Raw genomic sequence first — 25,118 nt, 5'->3', positions numbered from 1 at the left:
CATTGCGGTCTTAAAAGATACTTTAATTAATATTATAAAATTTTAATTAACAACCAGAAGTTTTACGATCTCGAAAAGCGCGTGTATTCTTAAAAGAACACGACTGGTAACTCCAGTTACGCGGTTCACCCGACAGTCGTGGGTCTCTGGGGATCCCCTGGAAAAGCCAAGGACGAGAGTACCGAGGCGAGTACTTATATCGCTAATAATGCGGATTGGGACAGAGCACGTTTAATTACAGACGCCCTTCGTGATAAATGCAGGCTCGTTTTTCGGTCGGCGAACGGCGGCGTCGGATTTATGGAGCATCGCGTTTTATGCATTTATACGCGATATTTATGGTTATAAGAAGACGGCCCTTTCGTGCGCTCGGTACACGCCTTCCTCTCGTCGACTTCCCCGGATACGGGCTCCACGGTGAGCTTTCGGCCTTGGCCGGCTTAATAAAAGTTCCTTGAATAATGCGCGCCGCACATCGACGCCGCGCATAAAACGCGGTTAAAACCAATATTGCTGTATATCACTGCCTAATTAATATTGAGCAATAAGCAAAGCGTAAAGTACGAATTGGAATTTATCAATATATTTACTATTTAATATATGTATCAGGAAGTGGACGAATTTACTTATTCAATATATGTATCTGCACATTTAGTCCAAATATTTAATGCTGCACTAAACTTTCACAAATAACAATAAACACGTACAGGAATTAGAAATGTATATTTTACTCAAAGTGCGGTAATGAGAGAAGAGAGATACAAAAATGATGAGTTTTCAAAAATACAGGTAACAAAAATTTCCTGCTAACAATAAAACGTAAGAATAATTAAAAATTTTTTATTTTATGCATTCTTTGATTTATTCGCATGTATATGAAACGTTAATTAATTTCTAAATATACAGGGTGTTCCAGAAATCGTGAAATAAAGGAAAAAAGAGAATTTCTTATGGAAAAGTAAGTAGAAAATACAGAACAATTTTTTTTTAGTATGTAGAGCTCTATAGAGTTTTCAAGAAAAGAAGTTTAAATATTCGTTAAATATACCGTATGCACTTGACTAACCACAATCTGCTTGGTTCATTCAACGTAGTTATTCCTGTTGTGTCTTAAATTCGCTGAGCAAGAATTTATCTTCAACAGAAATAAGAACAACAATAATTTTTTCAAAAATTTTTTAATTAATAAAATATAAGTATACTATTGAAACTTATGGCATTATTTTAAATTATATCCATATACTTATACAACATTTTAAATTATTACATATCCATTATACTTGTTTCATTATATTAAACTATATTCATATTATATCAAATTTAAATTGATACAGAAGTAACGATGAATGATTAGATTGTGTGAATAAACCAAATAAACTGTGTTTCTGATGTGAAGTAATCACGGTTTATTAATTTTCAAAAAACAATGGTTATTCCAGTAGCACTTTTCATTGTTGTATTGTTCTTGTAAAAACCAAAAAATCTTTTACACTTTTAATACCAAAAGATCGGCAATAAAAAAATTCCGTGCTAACTTCGCGTTCCAGCACGACACATCTTCCTCTAAAGTACTAAAAGTCATTGAATATTACAACATTTGTTAAGTGCTCCCGTTAATTTTAAGCAAAATGCATTATTATATAAAGTTTTAGGTCCAAAATTCCAACAATTAATATGAATATTCTTAAACCACGAAAAAGTGACAATTTTTAGCATCCCTGACGATATTCTGCCCTGTTCTGTTCAAGATCTACGTGAAACAATCGTTATGAAAAGTTTTTCTGGTTTGCAAACATTTCTTAAACAATTTAGCTATTGTACAATATACCTATGCGATTGTACCAGAATTTCCGAAACACCATGTATATCTTTTGATATAATCTATACTTTTTATTTATTGTTAGGTAGTAATTAAACCATGATATATTGCAATATTAAGCTCTTAGACTACATTTTCTTGTGTCTTTGCTTATATACGATCTTGAATCTAAAATTGCCAGCTACGTTGCTTTATTTTTGACGAAAATTACACATCAATATAGTAGTCGTGTATATAACGAGCTGCCTTTCGTGTTGAGATACACATCGCAGTCGAGATTAATACGGCAAAATTATAATGATTATTATTATCTTAAACTCTTGTATAATATATTGCTCTTTTACAGAAGCGTGCGATTTCTTCGTATTTCTCCCTCGATCACTTGACAATATCAATTAATGGCTACATAGCGAAGAAGGGGGCTCAAGATTGAACGGTCCCGGCTTGAATTCTGACGAAGGTGAGTATATTTTTCTTCATTTATTACGCGTAATACGTTCACTCGTTTATTTTCATCCGCCCTGCATGCGAGGTTGATCGCACTCGACGAAAAAATGTCGCCCAAGGGCGACTCCGGCCGCGGAATAACCGTTTAGAAATTTTACGAGATCGTTACGCGGCGCGCAGCTGCATCCTGCACACCGTATAGACGCGTCCGCTTGCGATCTTCCTCGTCGACGAGCACGCAGCGGAGGACCGATGGAATTTCAAATGAGGGTGCGGTCGCGCGTACAAAATCGTCCGAATGAATTTTCGTCAAGACGACGTGTTCGCGTTTGCATGATCGGCGCGCTGGTCCGAGAGGACCGCCCGAGTCGTGGACGTCGCAAGGGCATTAAAACCATCGCACCAACGAACAGAGAGAGAGAGAGAGAGAGAGAGAGAGAGGTGGAGGATTGGGAAAAATGAGAGAAAAAGATCGAGAGAAGGCGACGAAGAGGCCCGCACCAAATAAGACCACCAAAAAGCATCGAATCCAGCACGACCAACCGTCGCGGTCGATTTGCAGTTACCGCGGATATATACGCAACGGAGGAAAAAAAAAGGAGGGCTCTCTTTCTCTCTTCGCCCGTTCGCTCTTTCTCGCGTCCTTAGCACTATCGTTCTCTTCCGATCCCGCGCGAAAGGGTCTTGTATATACAGTAAGCGAGGGAGAGCGCGTAGACAGTCGGATTTATATTCAAATGAATCGCGATGGAAGCCACGATTTATCGATGCCCCATCAAACCCTGTAGCGCACGTGCGGGTTGCGCAGGTCAGGGGGAAGGAAAATCAAAGGGTTAAGTTACGAGAGAGAGGAAGGATGTGCCTTAAGGAGTCAGATCCTTTCCTCGCTCGTTCAATGCTTGTTACCGCTCCGGGGGCTACGATCTTGCGGCCGCGAAGTCGAAGATTGCGCGGCAACATGCAATGACTCTTCCTCTCGGAATCCCGAATTTTTTCCTATCATTACGTTTTATAATTATACATACGTTGAATTAACGGCACGTTATCGGGACTTCCTTCCAAGACGTTACCGCATTCTTCATCCGCGCGAGCGGCGAATATTTTCTTCAATAATGCGAGCGTCGCTGGACCCTCGGGATCGTCTTAGACGACGATAACGCGACAACAATCCGCGAGATAAGTTTTTCGAGAGCGCAATTAACGCGACACTGCGGTGTCCTACCCTCGCGCTCTTATAAGTATGCGCGTGCGTTTGTGTGCATGCCTTTATTTAGCTTTAGTTGGTCGAAACCGGTTGCAAGCGATTCCACTCCACTCTCTGATTCGGGAGAGCGAGCAAGCAAGAGAAAGAGGGGGAGGAAGAAAGGAAAGAAGAAAAGGGGAGAGGAATGCCCGTGGTCCATCAGCACACGCCGCAACTTTTAGGGTTCCCCTAAGGCGCAGGAAGGAATTTCGCACGGGGGAATAAAAGCGACGTCGTGAAACGTTCGTTTCTTTCAACCGGAAATCAAAGTACCACCGCGTCTGATTATTACGATTCGATTTAAAAAATTATCCATTCGTTTATTTCTAACGCATATTATAGTACCGATAAGCATCACATCAACATGCACGGCAATTAAGAAAGAATTTTTACGAAACCTATATGTTACATAAATACAAATATAATATTGCAACACTTTTTTCATGATAACGAGACAGAGATTTAAAAATCTGTAATTGCAAACGTATATTTTGCATCATCAGTCTGAACTGATTTTTCTCTCTTTCTTCATTCGCAGAGATTAGCATCTATCAATATTTCTTTCTATCGACAAATAATTCGAAACTGACTCGATATGATGAAATAATCCTACATTTACATTATTTTAAATTACGTGCATTTATCGCCCGTATTAAATATTATTTATATCGTATATATATGTACGATAAGAAGGGTTCAGGACGATTTCCCACAAAAGTGGGGAAGGAGCAAGAATTTCGCACTTCTCTATCGAAATTCGGTCAGGGTCGATCAGATAATTCGCTACCTGCTCGCCATCGGCGACTTAATTACTCTTTTTGCGCCCTGTAATTTTCGTTTCTACCTCTCGCGAGCCCGTCCAGAACGAAAGCGTAAGCGCGTTTAATAAAACTATACGTGCCTCACGCTAGATCGCGTGGGTATAGCTTGCGTCATTAAGGGTAGTAACTTGCGGTACCGGAATGACTTTGGCTTCGGAGGAGAAAGTGGTCGGGTGTGGCCAGACATTACCACTCTAGGAGACAATCTTTCTTCTTCTCCCTCTTTCTCTGTCCCTTTCTCTCTTTCAGACGGGTTTACGTGTGTGTATATGTGTGAAAAAAGTCGTTTTCCTTCGAAGGACTCCGTGTGTTTCTCAGGTGCTTCCAAATTCCGATTTCTTTCGTAATAGATTATAGATATCGGATAATTGAGAAACGTTTTCAATTGAAAATAAACGAATTAGAAAGTAACGAAAGATTCTGTTAAGATATACTAATCAGAATTCTGGTTGTCTCAACTAGAATATATACCATAATGGATTCAATCAGAAAGAATTCTCAATTCTTTCATAATAAATCATAAATATGGAATAATCGCTGAAAAAAATTTCTAGTTGAGAATGAACGCGAACCAGAAGATTTTGATTTATTTTTTAACCAGAACTACGACTGATACAACCAAGCTTTTTTTCCAGTGATACACTTTCCTATTACTTCTATAATTACTTTTCTTCCTATTACTGATTCATTACGGAATTCTATATCCTGCGTGATCGAGGAAATAGCTCGTCTTCGCTCGCGTTCTTGCGTGCGACACGTGCGAGCGGAACGCATCGAGATCGCACGTGGGTGCACGCGTCGCACGTCACGCGGACCGTCGCGTCGACGCGACGCGTTCGGTAGCCGTGCTGCCGCCGGATCGAACGGCCGGAGTTCGACGAACTCTTTGTCTCGAAAACCGGACAAACCGTACGTTCGTACATACGTACGTCGGCCACCTCTGGCCATGCCGCAATAGCGCCTAACATACCTCGCATTTCTTGCCTCTCCCGTGACGTGTCGTCGCCGCCGCCGCAACGATCTTCCCTTTCGCGAAATCAAACGTGAACACGTTTCTGAGATTAGATGTGGTTTTAGTAATGGAACTCGACTAAAACGAAACTGCAATACCTAAATTAAAGACGTACAGGTGAATATTTATCTTTAAGCTTCCAGAGTTAACGCCAAAATGTGTAACAATCATTACTGATGCTGGATCCGTAAGGCTTATTTAATTTATATTAATTAAAAGGCCACTAATTAATTTCAAGGAAAATTGTTTGGAGAGTGTTTTATTCTTGTTGAAAAATACAGAAAAAAGTATTAATCATTAAATAAGAAATTAAATTCTACTAAAGTAAAAATCCTAGAGACAATGAATTAAACTTTTAACTAAAAATTTTTACTTAATTTTAACAAAAATGATATAACTCACAGAAAAGAATGAATATAGATATGTATATAGTTGTAAGTACATTTTAATATTTAAAGAATATTTTAAATTTACAGAGAGATATGTAACGTAAAACAATTAAATTGACAAGATTTAAAATTGAACGGATATAATAAATTTATCACCAACTACGAAGAGTTAACGCATTTAATTTATTATTCGTGTAATTTAATTCAATGTCGTGGGAGAGGAAGGTTTCTATATTATTCTTGCTTCGACATTCCGTGTCGTCTCGTTTTGGGGAGAAACCGAAATATTCCCAAGGACCATCGGTTGTAAAAATAAGCGTTTATTGTTACGAGATTTACTTACGGTATATATTCGCTGTTTTTTTCGCTGTTGTTTTTGCTGTTGCTGGTTCGCTTCGAACGCGAAGTCGGTGAGTACACCCATTGCGGTTAGGTCCTCGCTTTTTAACCGCGGGCCCCTTTTTCTCAGGCCGATTTACGGAGCGATACACGAGAGGGAATTACGCGGCGAATTTTTATGCTCGTTTTATTTCTTTTTTTTCCACGTACACACTTACGCGCGGACATCCGAAACTGCGTATCCCGTAACAACGTCACGGATCACCGGCAGATTGGCAGGAAACATAAATATCGACCCTTCGAAAGTTCGAAGCCCGAATACGTGTCTCCCTTTTTACGGGAGCAACCCAACCCTCTTCAAGCAAAATGGCGACTGCAATTTTGCGCACTTTTTGCTCGGGATCGACATACCAAAAGATTTAGTACCTCTGATACGTTATTTTAAAAAAGATCACATCTTTGAATTAAGCTTCAGAGTTAACAGTGAATTTATTGAATTCGCTTAATTACAAATCACTTTATTTATCCGTGATTTTCAATTAACATAAATTAAATGGGTTTTGCAGATCCAGCATCAGTAACGGTGTTCCAGATTTTGGCGTCAGAGAGCTTCGGAGAGTTCAGTTATAACTTAATTGATTAGAGATTTAAAATAACTGCTCCTCAACAATAAATCGAATAATAAATTGGCTGGTATTACACTGTATCTCTTGAAATACCTATTTGAAAGGAAGGATAAGTCTCGTTGAAAAGGTATAGTTTCGATGACTGCAATCGAGTTCCATGAAAAGCTTCTGATTAGCGAACATCCGTCCTCGGACGTGACCCTGTGTCATCCTTCGAGATTTCCGACGATTCGCTCGTTGAATATTCCTTACCAATCCCTCTTCCCTCAGTCTCGTCTCTATACCTTCTCGCCTTTCGTTCGAACCTCGGCGAACCTCTCGGGCCATTGTTAAAACTTTTTCGAGGTTATTACACGTGAGATATGTAAATGCGTCGCCGGTCGGGGTCGGTCCTCGACGTCGAAGGACCAGCTCCACCGGGTCGTCTCCACTCACTCTTTCGGACTCTTCTTCGCTCTCTCTTCTGGTTCCTTCGCTCTGCTCAGCAGGGGCGGATCGGACTGTAGCAGATAATTCGCAATCTTGTGCAATTCCGTACATGGCTAACCCTCATTATAGTTAGGCATAAGAATTCGAAGCCTTCGTTTGAAAACCTTTAAACGATTTTAATCACATAAAAATTCGAGTAACTTGAAATAAGTTCGAAATTGATAAAAACCTTAAATGCATGGTCCTGAAAGTTTATTCGAGTGTCTTGAATTTCTTAAAAATCCCTGAACGTTTAAAAGAATCTTTCCTTGAAAATGTTTAAATATCTAAAACATCGACAATTCTTAAGAATAAAAATTATCTATGATAAAATCATTATTTAACATTAAATTAATATAAACAGTCATTGATGACTTTATTTAATATTCATATAATAATTTAAGACTTTTATTATGTATTGAAAATAATCTTTGGTATCTATAATTCCTACGTCCCCCTTAAATTTATTTACAAATTCGATCAAATTAACACGTTCCTCACCAAAGTATCGATCTGTAAATTCATATCGTTTCTGAACAACTCAACAAAAGTTTCGTATAGAAGAGTTCAAAACATCAACCGCTCATTCGCTGTTGTCGTATAAGTATCCTTGTACAAGAATACAACTGATATTGTGTTCCATACGATATACCTTCTTCCTACGCCCGGATTGATATTATTTAATCGCACACGGTGCGTCGTCCGAGATGGAATTTCTTTTCAGTATCCGCTCCTGCTCCTCACCATCGCCACCACCGCCACCACCGCCACCACCGCCGCCTCTGCATCGTCATCACCATCTCCCCGACTTCTCTGTAACGGATAGGCCTCACCTCCGGAACGGAACTGACTCCAGTTTGCTTTCGGTTTGGCCATCGCGAATGCCAGCGCGTCGACCAGCTCAGTAACAGCGTGGCATTCGCGACGCGCGCTTCGCTGATCGTCGATCACGCGATCGTCGTCCTCGCCATCCCGGATTAAGTTTCCGGTGACCGAAAACGATCGCCTGGTCCGGCACCGTTCTAGTCCTATCTTAGAGCAAAAAAGATCGAATACGCGCCGCGTAAAGGACGAGGCTCCTGTGACGAGTGGATCGAATCAGGATACCGTATGTGACCGGGTTGGAAGGAATGAGTCCAAACAATTCAGCGGATCCACGAGAGAAAAGCTCGATGTTCAAAAAGAGCCTGTAAGAGTCCTCTCTATTAATACACGTACAGCACAGAAATTTATTGCGACAATTTAAATGTCACTGCATTATTGCTGGAACATTGCAATGTTGCTGTAATATTGCTGGAATAATATCTGTGCTGTATGAGAAAGAATTATTAATCCTCAAATGAAACAATTCAATTGTTCCAGTATTAAGTAATTAACTTACATAATATGTGCGAATTGTGTGCATGCACATTATTACATTTCCAAAGAAATTTGTTACGACTTAAGCAAAACAACAAAAGTTACCATACAACATCAAAATGACATTAATTGTAAGATGAATCGGAGATGATTGAAAAATAACTTTAATGATCATTTTGGAATTATTTTGACATCAATAATGACTTAATGTTTTGCTTGGATATGTGATTTTCTGTCTCGATCTACCGCGCTCGTATTTATAACGATACAAACAGATCATGCTGGGACTCTTAAGAGTAGTGTTGATTATAGCTATAATTGATTTTACTGCAGATCTTTGCCATGATCGAAGGTACACTGAAAAAAAATATAAATGTGCATTTAACATGAGGTATCTACACATGTAATTCTCATCGTGTTGGTATTAATGTTAACATAGTGCGAACTTAACATTACCCATTGGGTTCAAATCCATCCCACGATGACGTCGATATAAACACAATGAGAATTATACAAACGTCGCATGGTGTTAAATCTATACCCATATTTTTTAGAGTATATGTTAATTCGAGATCGCGATAACGAGAATGAGCGAAGTAAAGAGCGCGTGGACGGAGACCATTCCTCTTTAACCGTTTTGGCGCGAAGCTGGAACCTGGCGTTTCGCGATACTCGACGCTTTACTCGATTCTCGTCGGGTGTTTCACTCCGTCCGTGCTTCACTCTACTTACCAAGGCTGACCCTGTTCGTAATAATTAATGGCGTTAGACCGAGCGAGTGCGTGGCGGCGGTTTACTCATGCCTGGACCCGACGATAAATACATACGGACCGGGTATCCGTTTGCGTCCGCGGGTAATGCCATAGCCTCGCCTGCTCCTCCGGTTATTAAACAATTTCCGCGCAATTGAACACGCTCGTAATTAACGACGTTGTAATTAACGGCGTTAGCGCATGCAGATCGCTATAGTAACGTTACGCACGTATATGGCGCTAGATGCGAGGAGCGGTCTAATTGATCATTAACACCGGGGGGTCCATCGATCTCTCTGCCCTTCCTCGCTTTCAGCCGTGATTTCGTCTGATATTACGTTATCGTAAACAATGAGGTCTTTAAAAAGCCGGAACATCACTCACGGTTGGTTTAAGTCTCCGATCAGATCGCAATACGTCCGAGAGAAGTTGATACGCGGTCTCTGATAGCCTCGATGTGCACTGGGATGATATGATTGAAAATATTCGAGAGGCTCGAGCGTGTTTAGCCACACGAGCGAATTTGACATGCGAATGTAACGGAAGGGAGATCATAAATCATTAATGCGAGCCAGCATTCCTTCGTTAATGAGATCTCCTTTATGAGATGAAGCCGGAGTCGGTTTTCCCAAATGTTGAGCATCAAGAGCAGCCAATTAATAAGCTTTACGGTTAGAATATATGGCAGCTTGTTTTTCAATTAACTGTAAATGGATTCTACATAATTGATCTATTGCTGAGACGAATAAGTTTCCGAATGCTTGGGAACTAAGTGAAAAAGATAGATGTAGGATGTAGGTATATAGTAAGCAAATATATTTGCAATACTACATAGCTTATCTTTTAATATACGTTTCGTGCCGCGCGTGAATCGACACTAACCCTGGTTCCCAACTTTTCGTGCAGGTAGTTTGATATACTGAAAATAATAATTTTCAAACGTTAGAAATTAAAACGAATCTATATTTTTAAATATTCTTGTAGAAACACATTTTCATTCATATACGTTTGAACGAGTTCAACCCCCCATGCAGTACCTTATGCCCATTTCCACCAATATAGATTAACTTTAATCTCGGTTCAATTTGCTCTTCGTCTTTTTCTAGTTTTAAAAATTAGAAAAAGATGAACAGTAAGTTAAACCGAGATTAAAGTTAATCTGCATTGGTGGGAACAGGCAATGGTGGATTAAGAAGATCTCGTATAGGATAGGCTGAAGGGACCAAAATCAACGTGCATATAGGCGAAGTGTCATTTAATCACGAGTGTGGTTTTACAGGCACAGCCGGTGAACTCTAACCGAGACCGCGGGCACGGGTGCGTGACTGCAAGAATGCGCGCACGCAGGAGACGGTGTATGATGTCCCGGTGACGACGGTGGCCACGATTGTGATCACGAGCACGACCACTCACGTACGCACGTGAGCTCGCACGTACGTATTCACGCACGTGTACACGCGCGAGAGAGAGCAAGAGAAAAAGAGAAAGAGTGAGAAAAAAGAGAGAGAGAAAGAGAGAGAGAGAGAGAGAGAGAAAGAGAGCGAGCGAAGAGCCAGAAACAGCAGCTGATGCCGCAATGAGGCTGGGCCCGATTATCCTGTCGTGGGCCACGGCCACGGCCGGCTGGCTGGGTCCATCGAGCGGAATCACGGCGACGGCGATGATGACGTCACGGGCCCCGCGCTCTCGGGACTACGAGCTTTCGACGGAGTTTTTCCTGGTGCCGTCCGAGATCGGGCACGGGCTGGCGAGCGTGGCGAGCGTTATCAGCGTGCCGGCACCGAACCGGACGATCACCGTCTTCAGGACGCCGCCGGGTGTCAGGAAGAGCCAGGAGGTGGAGATGCGGCCGACTCCGAAGTCTCTGTTGAAGCAACGGCCCTGGGCGCTGCCGCTCGCCGCGCTCAGCGCCGCGGCGATGCTCCTCATGGCCGGTTTCGAGGTCTTCGTATTGTTCAAGGTAGCTCTCTGCTGTTATTTAATAATTAATATAACGTATTATCTCTTTGTTCGCTCGTTATACGCTTTTATTTCTCGCTGGAAGGAAAGTGGATTACGTCCCAGAACGGACAATGAATAATGAGCTTTTGTCTTTGCTTTTCTCTCGCTATCATGAAATATTTCCTGAAATATTTCATGATAGGTTATATGAGTGTATGGAAATTTCATGCGCTAAAATGATCTTTAATTCTATGTATCTTCATAGTCTGCTTTGCAAATTATATCTCTTGGTTTATTAATCGTTTGAAAATCTGATGTTAATCTCTTTTTACTTGCTTTTGAACCATCAAATTATGTCCGTTTTAAACACGCAAATCTATCTTTCGAAACATTCCGCTCATTTATTTCAGTTTATACTCCATGTACTTACCATATAATTATGCTACCAGTCTATTGCATGACTACTTACTATACATTTTTTATAATCACTATGGAAATTTATTCTTAGTTTTATTCTAGAGATGGTAATATTGACACCCGTTCACTCTCTCGATGTCTTAATTTTATTTTTGCTGTATTGATTGTATGAGAAATGTGCGTGTCAAAGTGGTATCGAGGAACAAACTAGTCCCGCGGGTGAAATGGAATCTGTAAATATCAGCATGACTTGTCACTAGTCGACCGCGCGACTGCGGGATTAATAGAGCTCGGAAAGGAACTATCGTGCGTCGGCCTCTCCCCGTCGCGCCGATCCACTAATCGTTTTCGTTTTGACAAGCTCCAGTAACTGGCATCGAGGGAATTTCGCCGAGACCTAGGCCCAGTTTACGCTCACGTTAGATCGGCCCCGGTTTTCTCTCGGTCGCACCCTCCGACACGCTCCATTGGGCACTCTCGACGAGAGAGACCAAGCCAACCATTGCCGGCGGATTAATTGGTATCGGAAATTCGAGATTTAAGAGAAAGTAAATCGAAAAATGAATGAATAAATAAAATTCGAGTTTTATTAATACGATCATGTACAGCAATTTATGAAATCCATCAGGAATTTGGGAAATTTTGAAAAAATTTATTCAAAAGTTTAGCGTTTTATTTTACAAGTTATATTCTAAAAGCACGTTTAAAATCGGGACAGAAAACATATCTTATGTTCCAATTTTTGGACATGCGTGCTGTCTGTATTATTTTCTCTCCTTCTCTTTCTCTACAATTATGAAGATTTATTTAGAAATACATGATTCTCAGTTTTTTATTACCCATTTAGTAATACAAAGTAGTAAAAGGTATGAAAAATAATCTATTAATTTGTAAATAAAAAGTAAGTTAGTGAGAAAAAAAGAATCGATTATTTTAATTAGAGAAATTAATATCCATCCTTTGTGAGCTTCGAGTTTAATCCATGCATAATTATGACGCGCAAACGGTTACGGTCCAATCCACGCGATTCATATTTTGCGTCTCGATCCTCTTTACAGAATTAATAGCGTGAGAGCGATTTAGAGATCGGTACTTCCAGGGCTTTTTAAATGCACTCTTGTATCTTACGGAGAGTACTACGCGTCAAAACATCCGAGCGTATCCAATTTGATGAAAGTGCATTTTGTACTTTTAATGTAAACATTAGTATGATAAAAGTGCATTTTAGGACAGCAGTTATTAGGTTTAAAAATCAATTAATTATAAATAAATTATTCTTTTGTATCAATTAATTATAATATACGATAGCAAAATGAGAAATGTTAGTTTCTTATTCAAATATCTCAATTTAAATATCTTGATTTTAGTATTAATAAGATCAGTCAACATCTAACTTTGATCATAATTGCACTTTTCGTATTTAATTGAAAGTTTTTAAAAAAAATCTTTCTTTGTTTCTTAAAACTTAAATTGTAGAAACTTATTTTTTTAAATATTTAGATGTTTACAAAATTAACGAATTTATAAGCGTGCTCTGACAATTAATTGGTTTGTACTGAAATTGTTCTAGATTGAGAGAAGATCAGAATTAGAAGAAACAAAATTAAAAAAAATTTTTCAAATATAAAAAGATGTTTGATATAAATATTTGAACAGCTAAAATAATGCAGAATATATGGTACACGCAGCTATATAGTATAATTATATACGATCAATGAGATTTTCTTCGCATTGTGTCACTGATATCATTTCGAAACATTATTAAAGAACTGACACACATATAATAAACACAAAAAGCTATAGTTATAATGATTATTTTTGTTTAAATCACAAAATATGTAATTATTTTTACTCTGAAAGAACACTTTTAATATCACTGTTCCAGGCTAGAGCAACGGCACCGAACAGACGACACTTGTTCCTGGGCCAGGCATTGCTTCTGGGCCTCTTCCTCTTGGCGGGTCTCTCAGCTGCGGCCTCTCTCAGCCAAAATCCGCTGTCCTGTGCTGCTTTCCGGTTGGTGGGTCTCCCCGCCGCCCTCGTGTTCGCCGCTCTGCTGGTCAAATGTGTTTTCCTGCTCTCGTTGAACAGCGGGGTGTACTTGCCAGCGCCCTATCAGGTGAGCAATCATATATGTATACGAAGTATTCACCCAAAAAAAAATATTCTGCCGATAAGCGGGGAATTCCTTTTAACATTTTTTCTAAGCAGAAAATCTTAAATGAATCAGGCGCGTGTATTTATAACGCGTATTCGTCTATAAAAATGAGGATACATGAGCTACGATCAAAAATAAATTCCTCTGTAGAAAATTATATTATAATAACCCGAATAGTCTTTTTAAATAAGAGGATATACAAGATACTTCTTGTATTTCCTCTTTATTTCAAAGTTATCATAATAGTTAGGAGGAGATTCTTCTAATATTAAGAGGAATATATTATTAATCCAATTTTAAATCCAATCCGTAATGATTAAACGAAATTCCTCTACTTTGAAGAGTATCCTCTCGAGGTCATATATAAATGGAAAATCCGCTGATATTAACACGGAACCGCTAAATGGCAGAATATCTTTTTCCTGATTCACGAACGATTTATTAATTAATTTAGCAGTTTGCATTTTACAAATTCAGATTATCTATATGATCTCTTTCTCAAAGAATATTAATAACATAAGCCCGATGATACCTTGGCTTTATTTCTCGTGTCAATAATTATTTTGATAGATTATCGTATGGATGCTTATCGAAATAATCAGCATAGAGAATCGAAAGTTAAAAAGATATCGAGGAATTTATATCGGTCAAAAAAGTAGCGAAATCATTTCAAAACTCGTGAGGAAAAGACAAGTATCGATAAGACATGTCACGCGACTAATCAAAGTAGGCGAGATGCACAAAAATCTAATAAATTATAACGTCACTTATTTATTCGTCTCCTTTCATGGAGAAAACTTGGCGCGGACGATTTCCGCCGTATCCGCAACGATCCGGATATTCATCTCGCACAGCCATTAGTATGTCGCAAACGGGTCCGGGATCCTTTCCATCACCCTTCTCCCTTCGACTTCCCTTTTTCATAGCGTTGCGTCATCGTACCGTACGCGCGACGATTAATTACAGACGCGCGCGCGCGAAAAACCACGGAGGCAATTATCGCGGCGGTGTGTTGGTGCGTACGCTGAATGACAGGCGTGGCAGGACGTGCACTTCTCGCCCTGCGGAGGCCTCCTCCCCACAGGATAAACATCCATTTTTCATGTTCGACATGCTCCCGCCTACCCCGGCGCCTCGATCGGTGGATCTGGAGATCCTCGAGTAAGAGATTGCCGGACGCGATACGTTTGGTCCGCCATATTTTTCAGGATCTGCTTTAGACGGAATAAGATAGATTATCCGCATAAGATAGAATGAGACATCCACGCCAATCCATGCGTCTTATTCTATCTTAAACGTTGAAAAAAAATATTACGGACTAATCAGAAGTTGTTTAAACTGTACGTTTAATCGCTTACTTAGAGGATTTCTAAGTGGATCGTTTTTATAAGGAAAACTCATCTAAAAATGCGAGCGAGAACGAAATCAGGACGGTATGTCCGCGCTGCTGACACGATGCGCCGCTCGGTGAAATGTAATTGCATTCGCGTAATTAAGAACGTTGCCGTTGAAATGTTTGATTAGAGGAAAGTGGTAGCTGGCCGATACGCGCGAGTGACATTAATAGGATTTTAACGACGTAATTAAAACCCTTGTACAATTTTCTCGTATCCGTAAGAGGGAGAATATATATGAGAGCAGAGATGAAATTTTAAAGACTGAAGAATACATGCTTAGAAACTTGTAAGTTTTCCAAGTATACGTCCCTCGAGTAGACCGTTCTATTTCTAATATGTCACGAGCGTTTGACGTCACGAGTTAAAAGAATGCACGCCGGCGGTGCCGATGTCACCTTAGGCCGTTCACCTTTAATTAAAGGCGATCGACCAGGGGTAGACGGCCGCGTGAATCTTATAGAGGGGAAGTGTAATCGTGCGAGGGCCTTTCTTGTCTCGGTTCTCGATGCTGCAGGCGCTGGTGCTGGTGTTCGCGGTGTTGGTGCAGGTGGTCATTGTCGGGCAATGGTTTTACGGCGAACCACCTGCGGTGATCCAGGTGCAGCAGCAACAGCAGCAGCAGCAACAAGCGACGGGCCAAAGCTCACCGGCGTCCACCACCTCCTGCAGGACTCCGCTCGGACAGATAGTGGCTTCCCTCGGGTAAACTTTTGCTGTTATAAAACTCTTTTCCTTCTCCGCGAGAAGCGAAGTCGATCATGTTCATCTATATCCTCGCAAAGCTACAATAAAGCGCGTTAATTCACATTATTTAACCTTCCGAAGCCGACACCAAAATCTGTAATATATATACTACATAATATGCAGTTACTGCAGCTTTAGGAAAAATGTTTCGTTTTATAAAACAAAATTTTGCAAATAAAAATTTTATTAAAATATACTATACAAGACTATAATTTTATGCGAACTAAATTATTCAATTGGTATCTATAAATAAATATTTTTATTACTTTCAAAGCAAAAAATGTATTTCGCAGAAACAATTAATTTATTTGTTATAGAAAACATTTATATAAACAAAATATTTGATTAATGTTAAAAATTGTTTTAATTAAATAAAACTTCTGTTGAAAACACTAAATCTTTTTATGATGCTAAATGTGTAAGATCTATTTAATTTATGTTAATTAAAAATGAAAAGACACTAATTAAGTTTAAGGAATCAAAATGATATAATTTGTACAAAAAAGAATGAATACAAGTATACAAGGTAGGGACAACCTGTAGAAATCCTAATATAACTGGACATAGTGTCCTTAGAATACAGAGTCGGGCAATCGGCCTCTAAAAATGGTGGACATATCTGTGCGTTAAAACGAGAGAGAGGAGAGAGGGAATAAACGATTCATAAGTTCTTTCCGACACAGAGGTTATAAAAAGCATAAGTAAGTAATGTGATTGGTGCCGCCATTTTTAGGGGCTATTCCTGATCCAATAAAAAGAGATCTATATTCTAGGAACACTAACCGGACAGAGGATTTTTTGTACAAAGTCGAAAGTATAGAATAAACATTTATCGTCCAAGGCTTTGTTTCTGAGAAAATCAAGTTTGAAAATCGCGTCGAGCGCACTTAATAAAGATACGGTTTGTGGAAAGATATTGTAAAGTCAGAGTCCATAATTCCGTAATTCAACGAGCACAGGTTTGCTTACAGAGAGAGAGCAGTAGGAACGTTTTTTTTTATTAATAATACAATTTCTTTCTTAGATACAAATTAAAATGTAACATTTTCTTTAATATCTTACTACTCAGTGAAGTCAAGTGCACGTTACATAAACACGATAACATTTCCAGTGTAAACCCCAGCCTGTATTTTAATAAAAACAATCCGCGAATGTAATATAAAGAAAATGAAATTTTTTCGCATTTTTTTTTTACAAAGAATTTAATACACTTTCGCTATTATTTTACAACTTTTATGCCTGTTTCCACTAATGCAGATTAACTTTAATCTCGGTTTAACTTACTGTTAATCTTTTTCTAATTTTTAGAATTAGAAAAAGACGAAGAGCAAATTGAACCGAGATCGAGACCGAGATTAAAGTTAATCTGCATTGGTGAAAATGAGCATAAGTCTTTAATATTAAGTGAGTAGTTGAACTTTCCACAATAAAATTATAGAAATTACAAAATAATTTTTAATATGTCATTTATACATAATTATTATATTTGATGCAGTATTAGTACATTGGACTTTCTTTTTTATAGTAACAACTTTTATAATTTTTTTAACCAAATGTAATAAATAAAAACAAAAACACCGTAGGTTCCTACGCGACATGATAGCAAATCATTAAAAATTTTCCTGCCATAGAACATGATGTTATAATGTCTTTCATATCTTGATTAAATTTTTTAAATTATTACTCTGAAGACGCGCGACTTAACGTGATGATTTTTATAACTACTTTCGTAACATCAGATGAACAAAATTCATCCTTTCTATGATCTTCTCCACGTTGCAGGTATCCCGGAGCACTATTAGTAGCAGTAGCATGTTTAGCGATCCGTGCGCGGGGCGTCCGGGACAATAATCGGGAAGCGGCCTTCATCGGCTTGGCAGTCGGCCTCTCGTTGCCGATTTGGATCTCCAGCGGGATCGGTACACTCGCGACCGGCAGCGAGGGTGATCGAGAGGCCTGGCTGGCCTATGGTCTGCTCGCCACGTCGCTCTTCGTCTTCCTCACGATGTTTCTACCGAAGGGACGCCAACTGGCTGCCTTAGGTCGCGAAGGGCCTGCCGCAGTCATTCGCGATCACGATGACGCCCTTAGCTCCCTCCCCGGCAGCGGTTACTCGCCTTCTTTCTTCCACTTCAAACCCGCGGAGGCATCGCTCAAAAGAAAGATGCATTATCATAGTGGCGGTATGTCCTTTTCAAATGAGTCTATTTTTTATTCCAGCATTAGACCGTACTAAAACCCTCTTCCTCGCCTTCACCAAATGTCAAACAAATTATTTCCTAAGTAGAACACAAAAGTCGTAAAATATCAAAAGAATATTTCATTATAAGTTTTTTTTTTAAATAACAAATGACGCCATCGCGACTTAATTATGATTGTTCTATTCTCTTTTCTGAGCTATTTATACTAAATTCCAAAAGTTTATACATATAGCTATACACTGAGAAAAAATATCTTAATTTCATAGAAATTTTTATTAAAAGAAATCTCTCTTTTTTTAAATAGGGGCAAAGAAATATATCTTTGAAATTAAAATATTTTTCTCAGTATGTAAAAAAACAAACCTATAACGGATAACGAGAATAAGTTAGATAAATTTACAATGATATATTGAACAAGAGATGTACAACAATATTATTGCGGCGATCTCTCTCTGTCTTTGCTCATCCGAATATCCAAGTTTCTCTCACCGCGCACACACGTTTCACGATTACACTTCTCTTGCAACGTGTTCCGATTCGTTTGCTCGATGCTTGCAAGATAGATCTTCAGGTCATTGCGCGGTAGCCGCTAAAAGTGCGGACAACGTAATCGCGCGCCAAATAACGGAAATGCGGTCACGACCGGCGGAATCGGCGGCGCGTGAAACGTGAATAATTGGGTAAACGAGAAAGTAAATAAACGGAACGCGTATTTTCATCGTTTAAAAAAATAGAGCGGCAATTCTCGCGATCGATGACGCGAAAACTTTCGCGATTGCGATAATTGCGCGAAAATTGTGGGAATGCATATCGCATGCAAATGTATGCGTGCGCTACTTAAGAATCGCCTCTAGCAATATAATTCATTGGCGATACGTTGGTTAAACATTGGTTATGTTGACATGTATCGAGAATATACTGGATCAATGTTGTTCAATATAAAACCAATTATACATACTAATTTGTTTCATGTCATTTAAACTTTAAATTAAAAATGCGTTGTTAATACAAAGCGCAAAACATTTGTTTTATAAGGTCGAGTAAATATTGGGGGCTAGTCATTAATATTACGCCAATAATCTGTGCGAATAGAGAAGTCGCAAACAGATATGTAATCGAGAATTTGATTTAAAGCCTTTAAACCGTAATGTCAACCCAAGAAATGATGAGCTTAAATCAAGCGTGATTAACTGGCGATTGACTAAGATGGCTGTATCTAGAGTAGACGGTAATGGCATCGCGTAATTCGCGTAATCATTTCCTCCCTTATCTCCCCTCTCTCCTTCTTTCGAAATTATCATAACGTGGAAACTTCTAATTGCAGATCGAGTTGCACTGGTTTCGTCCGGGATACCCGGATGCAGCGCCTGCAGGCACGGAGGAAGTCCCATATACTCGGACGGTAAGCCGTCATTATTTATTTTCAGAATCAGTCGACCGATTATTATTACGTGCCGTATGCAAAACTGCCTCATTGCGTATCGTAACGTATCGCGCAAAGGCTTCGTCGTATGATGCCCTGGGACGTACATTTTTACTAATTACATTGTCGGTGTCCTTCACGTCACGCAACGACACACAGGAATTAAGACCTATCACAGGACATTGACATCAATCCGAATATAATACGTTATAATTAACGTAACAATCTTGGTCCTTTCATGTTTAAAAAAAAAAATGCATGTCCTAGTATATTTAAAAAAATCATATTTCTATATATTAAATACCGAATCGCTAAGATTAAATACAGTGATATTTATAAGGAATTGTTTTTAATTGTAATTAAAAGATTTGTGGTGAAGTTATTACAAAGTACCAACAATTATTTGCTAAAATTGGAGATTTCTCAGATCAATCACAAGTTTTAAAATAGTACACGGTGTTACTTTCGCATAAAAATATAATTATGATAACAGGAATTTCTAACGATACTTATATATTATGTAAAGTATAGTTTATATATCATAGTTTATTAATGCAAATACATGATGAAAACTTTTACACCTTATTACGTAATTCTTATTAATATACATTTTATTATTTTTATTTTTCACTTGATAAATTAAATATATTATACATCTTACAATTCTAAAAATACCTCAACAGAGAAACTTTTATGACAATTTAAAGATATTTTATATTTTGCATTTGCTGTATTATAATATTCATAATTTTGAAATTATACGTTTTCGTATTCAACGACCACAGACTTAAAAAATAATTAAACCAGATATGCTCTCTCTTTTTTTTGTCGAAAAAATTAAATGTAAAAGGGTCAAGCCTTATTATTATCTTGAAGATTAGAATTTCGAAAAAAAAACATTAAAACGAGACAATTTCTTTACGTACGAAAAATATCTGCAAATTTTTCTAATCCATTTTTTTATCTTCGGCTAACAATGAGAGAGATATATATAATTTGCTTGAAATTCTTAAAGATACATATCTTTATTTTCCTTCAACGAGAGTATTCGCTGTACTCGCCGGTCTCGCGTGTATCGTCCGCAGAATCTCGGCACTTCCTGTCCTGCCCGCGTATTTCCTGGCCCGAAACTTTTCCTTCGTCACGCTAACGCCCTCGACGACCTTCACCTCGAGTGGGGGAGACGTCGCGCGGAGAAAAGAGAGGGAGAAAGTCCGAGGCGGAGGTCAATCGCTTCTTGCTTCACGACGTTGGAGACGCGGGGGAGGCAGGATAAATCCCGTTAGATTGGACCATGCCCTCGTGAAACGACGACGCCAATCGCGCGGTGACAAAAATCCGACGCTAAAGTGAAATAGAATGGCCGCGATGGATCTTGTTGTTCGCTCGCGATCGATACTTCACGGAGACGCAGCAGTTATTCCTCATCTTTCAGATCGTCCAAGAAAATCCGAGTTTCCAGATATATTTCCCTTTAGAGAGAATAACAACATTAAGCGGGAGTTTCACACTTTCTAGAGACACATAATGGAAAAGCGCGCGCGCGCGCGCGCGTACGAGTTTCTAGATCCTATTCAACTCTATTCGAAGGGAACGCGCTATTGTAATCAGGTCGTGCCGTTACTCAACGTGTTATATAGATGCGAATCAAGTATAAATGAACAATTAAAAGAACAAATGAAAAGGTAGACGAGAAAGAAAAAGTCTCCCGTCGATGCGAATCGCAATCATTTTCTCAAAATCGCACGAACGTTTGTACAACACGACGACGTAGATCATATATAGCTGGATCATAAATCACAGCTGGATGACTTTCACCTACGCGCGATACGCATTTACGTTAAAGACCCCGAGACGCGTGTCCATTCAGCGAGGAGCGACGTATAGCGCTTTGTAACGAGTGTACTCCGACGGTCGCGGCCGTTAAGCCGATCTTCGCGTCGAATCTACGAGAAATCGAGAAACATGCCACTTTCGCCCGAGGATTCGATAACGGCCCTGCTCTCGTAAAGAGCTAGCGAGCAATTTCTCACGGACGTTATTCCGTCGATAAGCTGCACACACGCATCTCCCGACGCGATACGATTTTTTTTTTTTTTTCTGCGTTTCTTATTGCGAGACTCGTTATTACGAGCAAGGCGTGAAATGTGCAAGAGATTACGAGAGAGGCGAAGGTCGCTAGCCTCTTCAGACTAGGTACACCGAGCTGGTTCACGACCCTCATTACGCGAGAAGCACGACATCTCTCTGACAGAAACTTCCTTTATCATTAGTCCATAGTGCGTAACATAACACACGTAGACGTACGAAGAAAGTATCTTAATAAAAAGAGCAATAAAATTTTCGTCTTTTTGTGGAATAAATCGCGAACATTACTATTAACGACAATTGGAATATTTTTATTTAATATGTCACATTTCGTATTGTGCGGAAAGATTATCGCAATTATTCGAGCTATCGTACAATTTCGAATAATCAGGTTTCACTAAAGCGAGAAAGAGATTTTACAATCTGAGAACATGAAAGTTACGATAGTAATTTTAACAAAAAAAGTTGTCTGATTACAACGTTGTTTATGTATAATATGTTGTAATATATGTTCGCAATTTTTACATGCAGCATAGTTTAAAATACATATCTGATATTTTACAATGCACATCGTAATCTTTTCTAATGTAATAACAAAATTTAGATATATAATTTATTTCAACACTATTATTATATTAATATTAATATAACAGTAATATATGTATATTAATCGCATAGTAAAATGAATAATTATTCTTATATATTCAACAAAGAGAGTATTATAAAAAGAATATATTTATTATACAATTTATAAGTATGTATTTATATTTCTATTACACTTTCTCTCTTCTCTCTGTAATATTTTCTCCATATAGAAAACAATACAAAAGAATGTAACATTAAAAGGTGAGGAAAAAGAAACATGAATTCTCATGAAAGAAACATTGTATCTGCATTTACATTTCTTTTTGTAAAGATAATTTTGTTTAATTGTTTAAGAAATTGTGTTAAGTGCATACCTATTGATAGTAGAATCTAATTACGGACTACACGAGTCAAGGACAAAGACAAACTCGTGTAATCTTGTAACGACAGCTGCGAACGACGAGACCTACTTAAAGCCGACGATTTTAAATTACAGTCGCACTTAACGCGTGCGGCGTAACGGGGGCTTCGTCCCGGTTATGCACAACGTGATTTCGATTCCTGTGTGTATCTCGATATTATAATTCATTTATTATTCGCAAGGCGAAAATGATAGCCACTAGATACACGGCATGGAAAGTTACGACCGGATATTCGCTTCTCCGATTGATACTGAATAATGTTTCCGATGGACATAAACGCGAGGCGATGCCGTAAGGTGATTCGCTCCAATTTCCATCAGTCTTGGATTCTCTCTCTGTTACACTAAATTAATTATTCATATAGCAAAAATTGTCAGAAGAAGGCACTTTTAGGGTAGAGCGAGGATTATCAGAAATTTTCAAATTTTGTATAAAATACTTAGGTCGCAATGCATTTAGTCAAACGAATATTATTGGTGTATGTTTTTTGCTGAATAGAGGATGTTTCAGGAAGGGTCAATATCTTGGGAGATGATAGTATTATATTAAGCAAAAATATTCATATATGAATATATATGTCCTATTTCGAACGGTTTCCGATATAGAGCGAATTTGACATGCAATATTACCACTTCTCTTTTAATTCACTTACGTGTTTTGGCGTCGATGTTTATTTTCACTGTGATCTGTTAAGTGTTTACAATGTTACAATCAACACAACAGTGAGTGTTGATTGTATTGTTGTAGAAGTGAGAACGTCACGTTCTCACGAGAGTTGAAAAATGCATTGATGTTAACGGTGGAATTGAGCGATAAATTATTAAAAAAAAGTATGTAGTCTTTCTTTTTTGCTAACAATTTTGCGCAGCAGGCACATCTCGGAAACCGTTCGAAATAGGACACGTGTTCATATGAACATTTTCGCTTAAAATAATCTATCACTTCCCAAGGCATTGACCCTTTCTCGTGAAACACCCTCATGTATACTAACCTCAATTTTTTATACAATTTGAAAATTTTGTTAACCTACTTAAATTATCCCGCTTTACCTTTGTACTCTTATTTAATTTAATTTAATTATATCTTTTATATACTACATTTTCAGATGTACATGGACCGATGGAGACATTCGTTTTGCCACCCGGTATGTACTTGAGGCCGGAAGATGCCGGGAATCTCTACACGACCTTATCGGCCAATCCCAACGTGTTCTTCCAAAGGGCTGCCCATCCCGGAATGATGTACTGACAGGCGAATTTTATCGTCGATGACAAGACTCATATATGCCTGTCGTGTCTCAAGATTAGATCACGGACAAGCGCGCGATTGTTGATCTCTCGTTATTGTAAATAATCGTCGTTATCAGAATCTTAGTGAACGATTCTACATATAGTACTTCTTTGTAACTCGGACGATCATCACGGCAGTGTTATCCCGCCAGAGACGCGTACGCGATCAATTGCAGATCGCCGCGAGCAATAAATGCGTGCTGCGAATCATCGATGCGAGAGACTCGAATTGGAAGTGTACGTGCCTCCAGAATAACGCAATAAATGTTACGACACACTTTTTTAAATAACGAGAAACATCATTTTCCACTTACCTTTGATGCCTGCGGAATTTTAATCTCTCTGATAACATATTATATGCTTTGAGAACATTCACCCCAACCCCATATCCTTTCAATTAATTGAGAAACAAAGCTCGTTATAAAGTAGTACTTATCGCGAGCGTTAGAATTTTGAACTTTCCGGGGAAAATCGACTCTTCGAGGGTAGCTTTGGCCAAACTTTGATTAATTTAAGCGACGATTAATTCAACCGACAAATGTCTCAATTTCTATCAAGATTTCTATCGATATAAATTGACTGTAATCTCGATTTAATTTCTACCTGCAACCATATTTTTACTCCAATCATTTGCAATCAAAGTTTTTTGTCCAGCTCAAATTTTTCTTATTATTCTAGATTTGAAAAAATTCAGCATTGTACTTTTCAACGACTCTATTATATTATCACATAGCTTTTTAATTCAAAAATGTGAAATCCTTTATTTAATTAATAAAAAATTGAAATTGCGCTTATATTACTTATATTACTTTCAACTTGTTAAGCAACAAGTTAATAACTCTATAAATATATCGACAAAAACAGGTATTGATTAAGTTGATATTAATATTACATTTATAATATGACAAATTTTTCAAGCGTGTTAATTGATTGCAAGACAAGACTGCAAGAAAAAAGGAAGCCATTCTCAAATTTCTCTACTTTATTCAAGTCAGTTAATAGACTTGAAAAATTTGTCATACGATAGAAATATAATACCAGTTTTATTCCGGTCCCACCACTTTAATATCTCGGTTCAACTTTTATTCTTTTCTAATTCCAGGAACTAAATAGAAAAAAATAAATAAACAGTATAATTAATGCCTATTTCTACGAATGTAAATTAACTTTAATCTCGG

The 25,118-nt window shown here is 38.4% G+C and overlaps 1 protein-coding gene across 2 annotated transcripts; it reads left to right on the top strand.

Annotated features, from left to right (window-relative positions):
* The first annotated feature begins 937 nt into the window (after positions 1–937).
* On the top strand, positions 938–24,311 carry LOC108775924 (uncharacterized). Of its 2 annotated transcripts, XM_018542389.1 has the most exons (8): positions 938–958; positions 2,166–2,279; positions 10,555–11,235; positions 13,519–13,752; positions 15,703–15,890; positions 17,715–18,115; positions 19,458–19,535; positions 23,757–24,311. In XM_018542389.1, the coding sequence occupies exons 3-8, from the start codon at positions 10,852–10,854 to the stop codon at positions 23,897–23,899; spliced, it is 1,428 nt and encodes a 475-aa protein (XP_018397891.1). In that variant the 5' UTR covers positions 938–958; positions 2,166–2,279; positions 10,555–10,851; the 3' UTR covers positions 23,900–24,311. The 2 variants fall into 2 exon arrangements, with proteins under 2 accessions (XP_018397891.1, XP_018397890.1); XM_018542388.1 differs by lacking the exons at positions 938–958; positions 2,166–2,279 and adding an exon at positions 8,045–8,353.
* The last annotated feature ends 807 nt before the right edge of the window (positions 24,312–25,118 follow it).

Source organism: Cyphomyrmex costatus, unplaced genomic scaffold (assembly GCF_001594065.2).
Source record: "Cyphomyrmex costatus isolate MS0001 unplaced genomic scaffold, Ccosl1.0 scaffold330, whole genome shotgun sequence".
NCBI classification, from domain to species: Eukaryota; Metazoa; Arthropoda; class Insecta; order Hymenoptera; family Formicidae; genus Cyphomyrmex; species Cyphomyrmex costatus.
The sequence above is the reverse complement of the archived record's forward strand: the minus strand, read 5'-3'. Positions and strand labels throughout refer to the sequence as shown.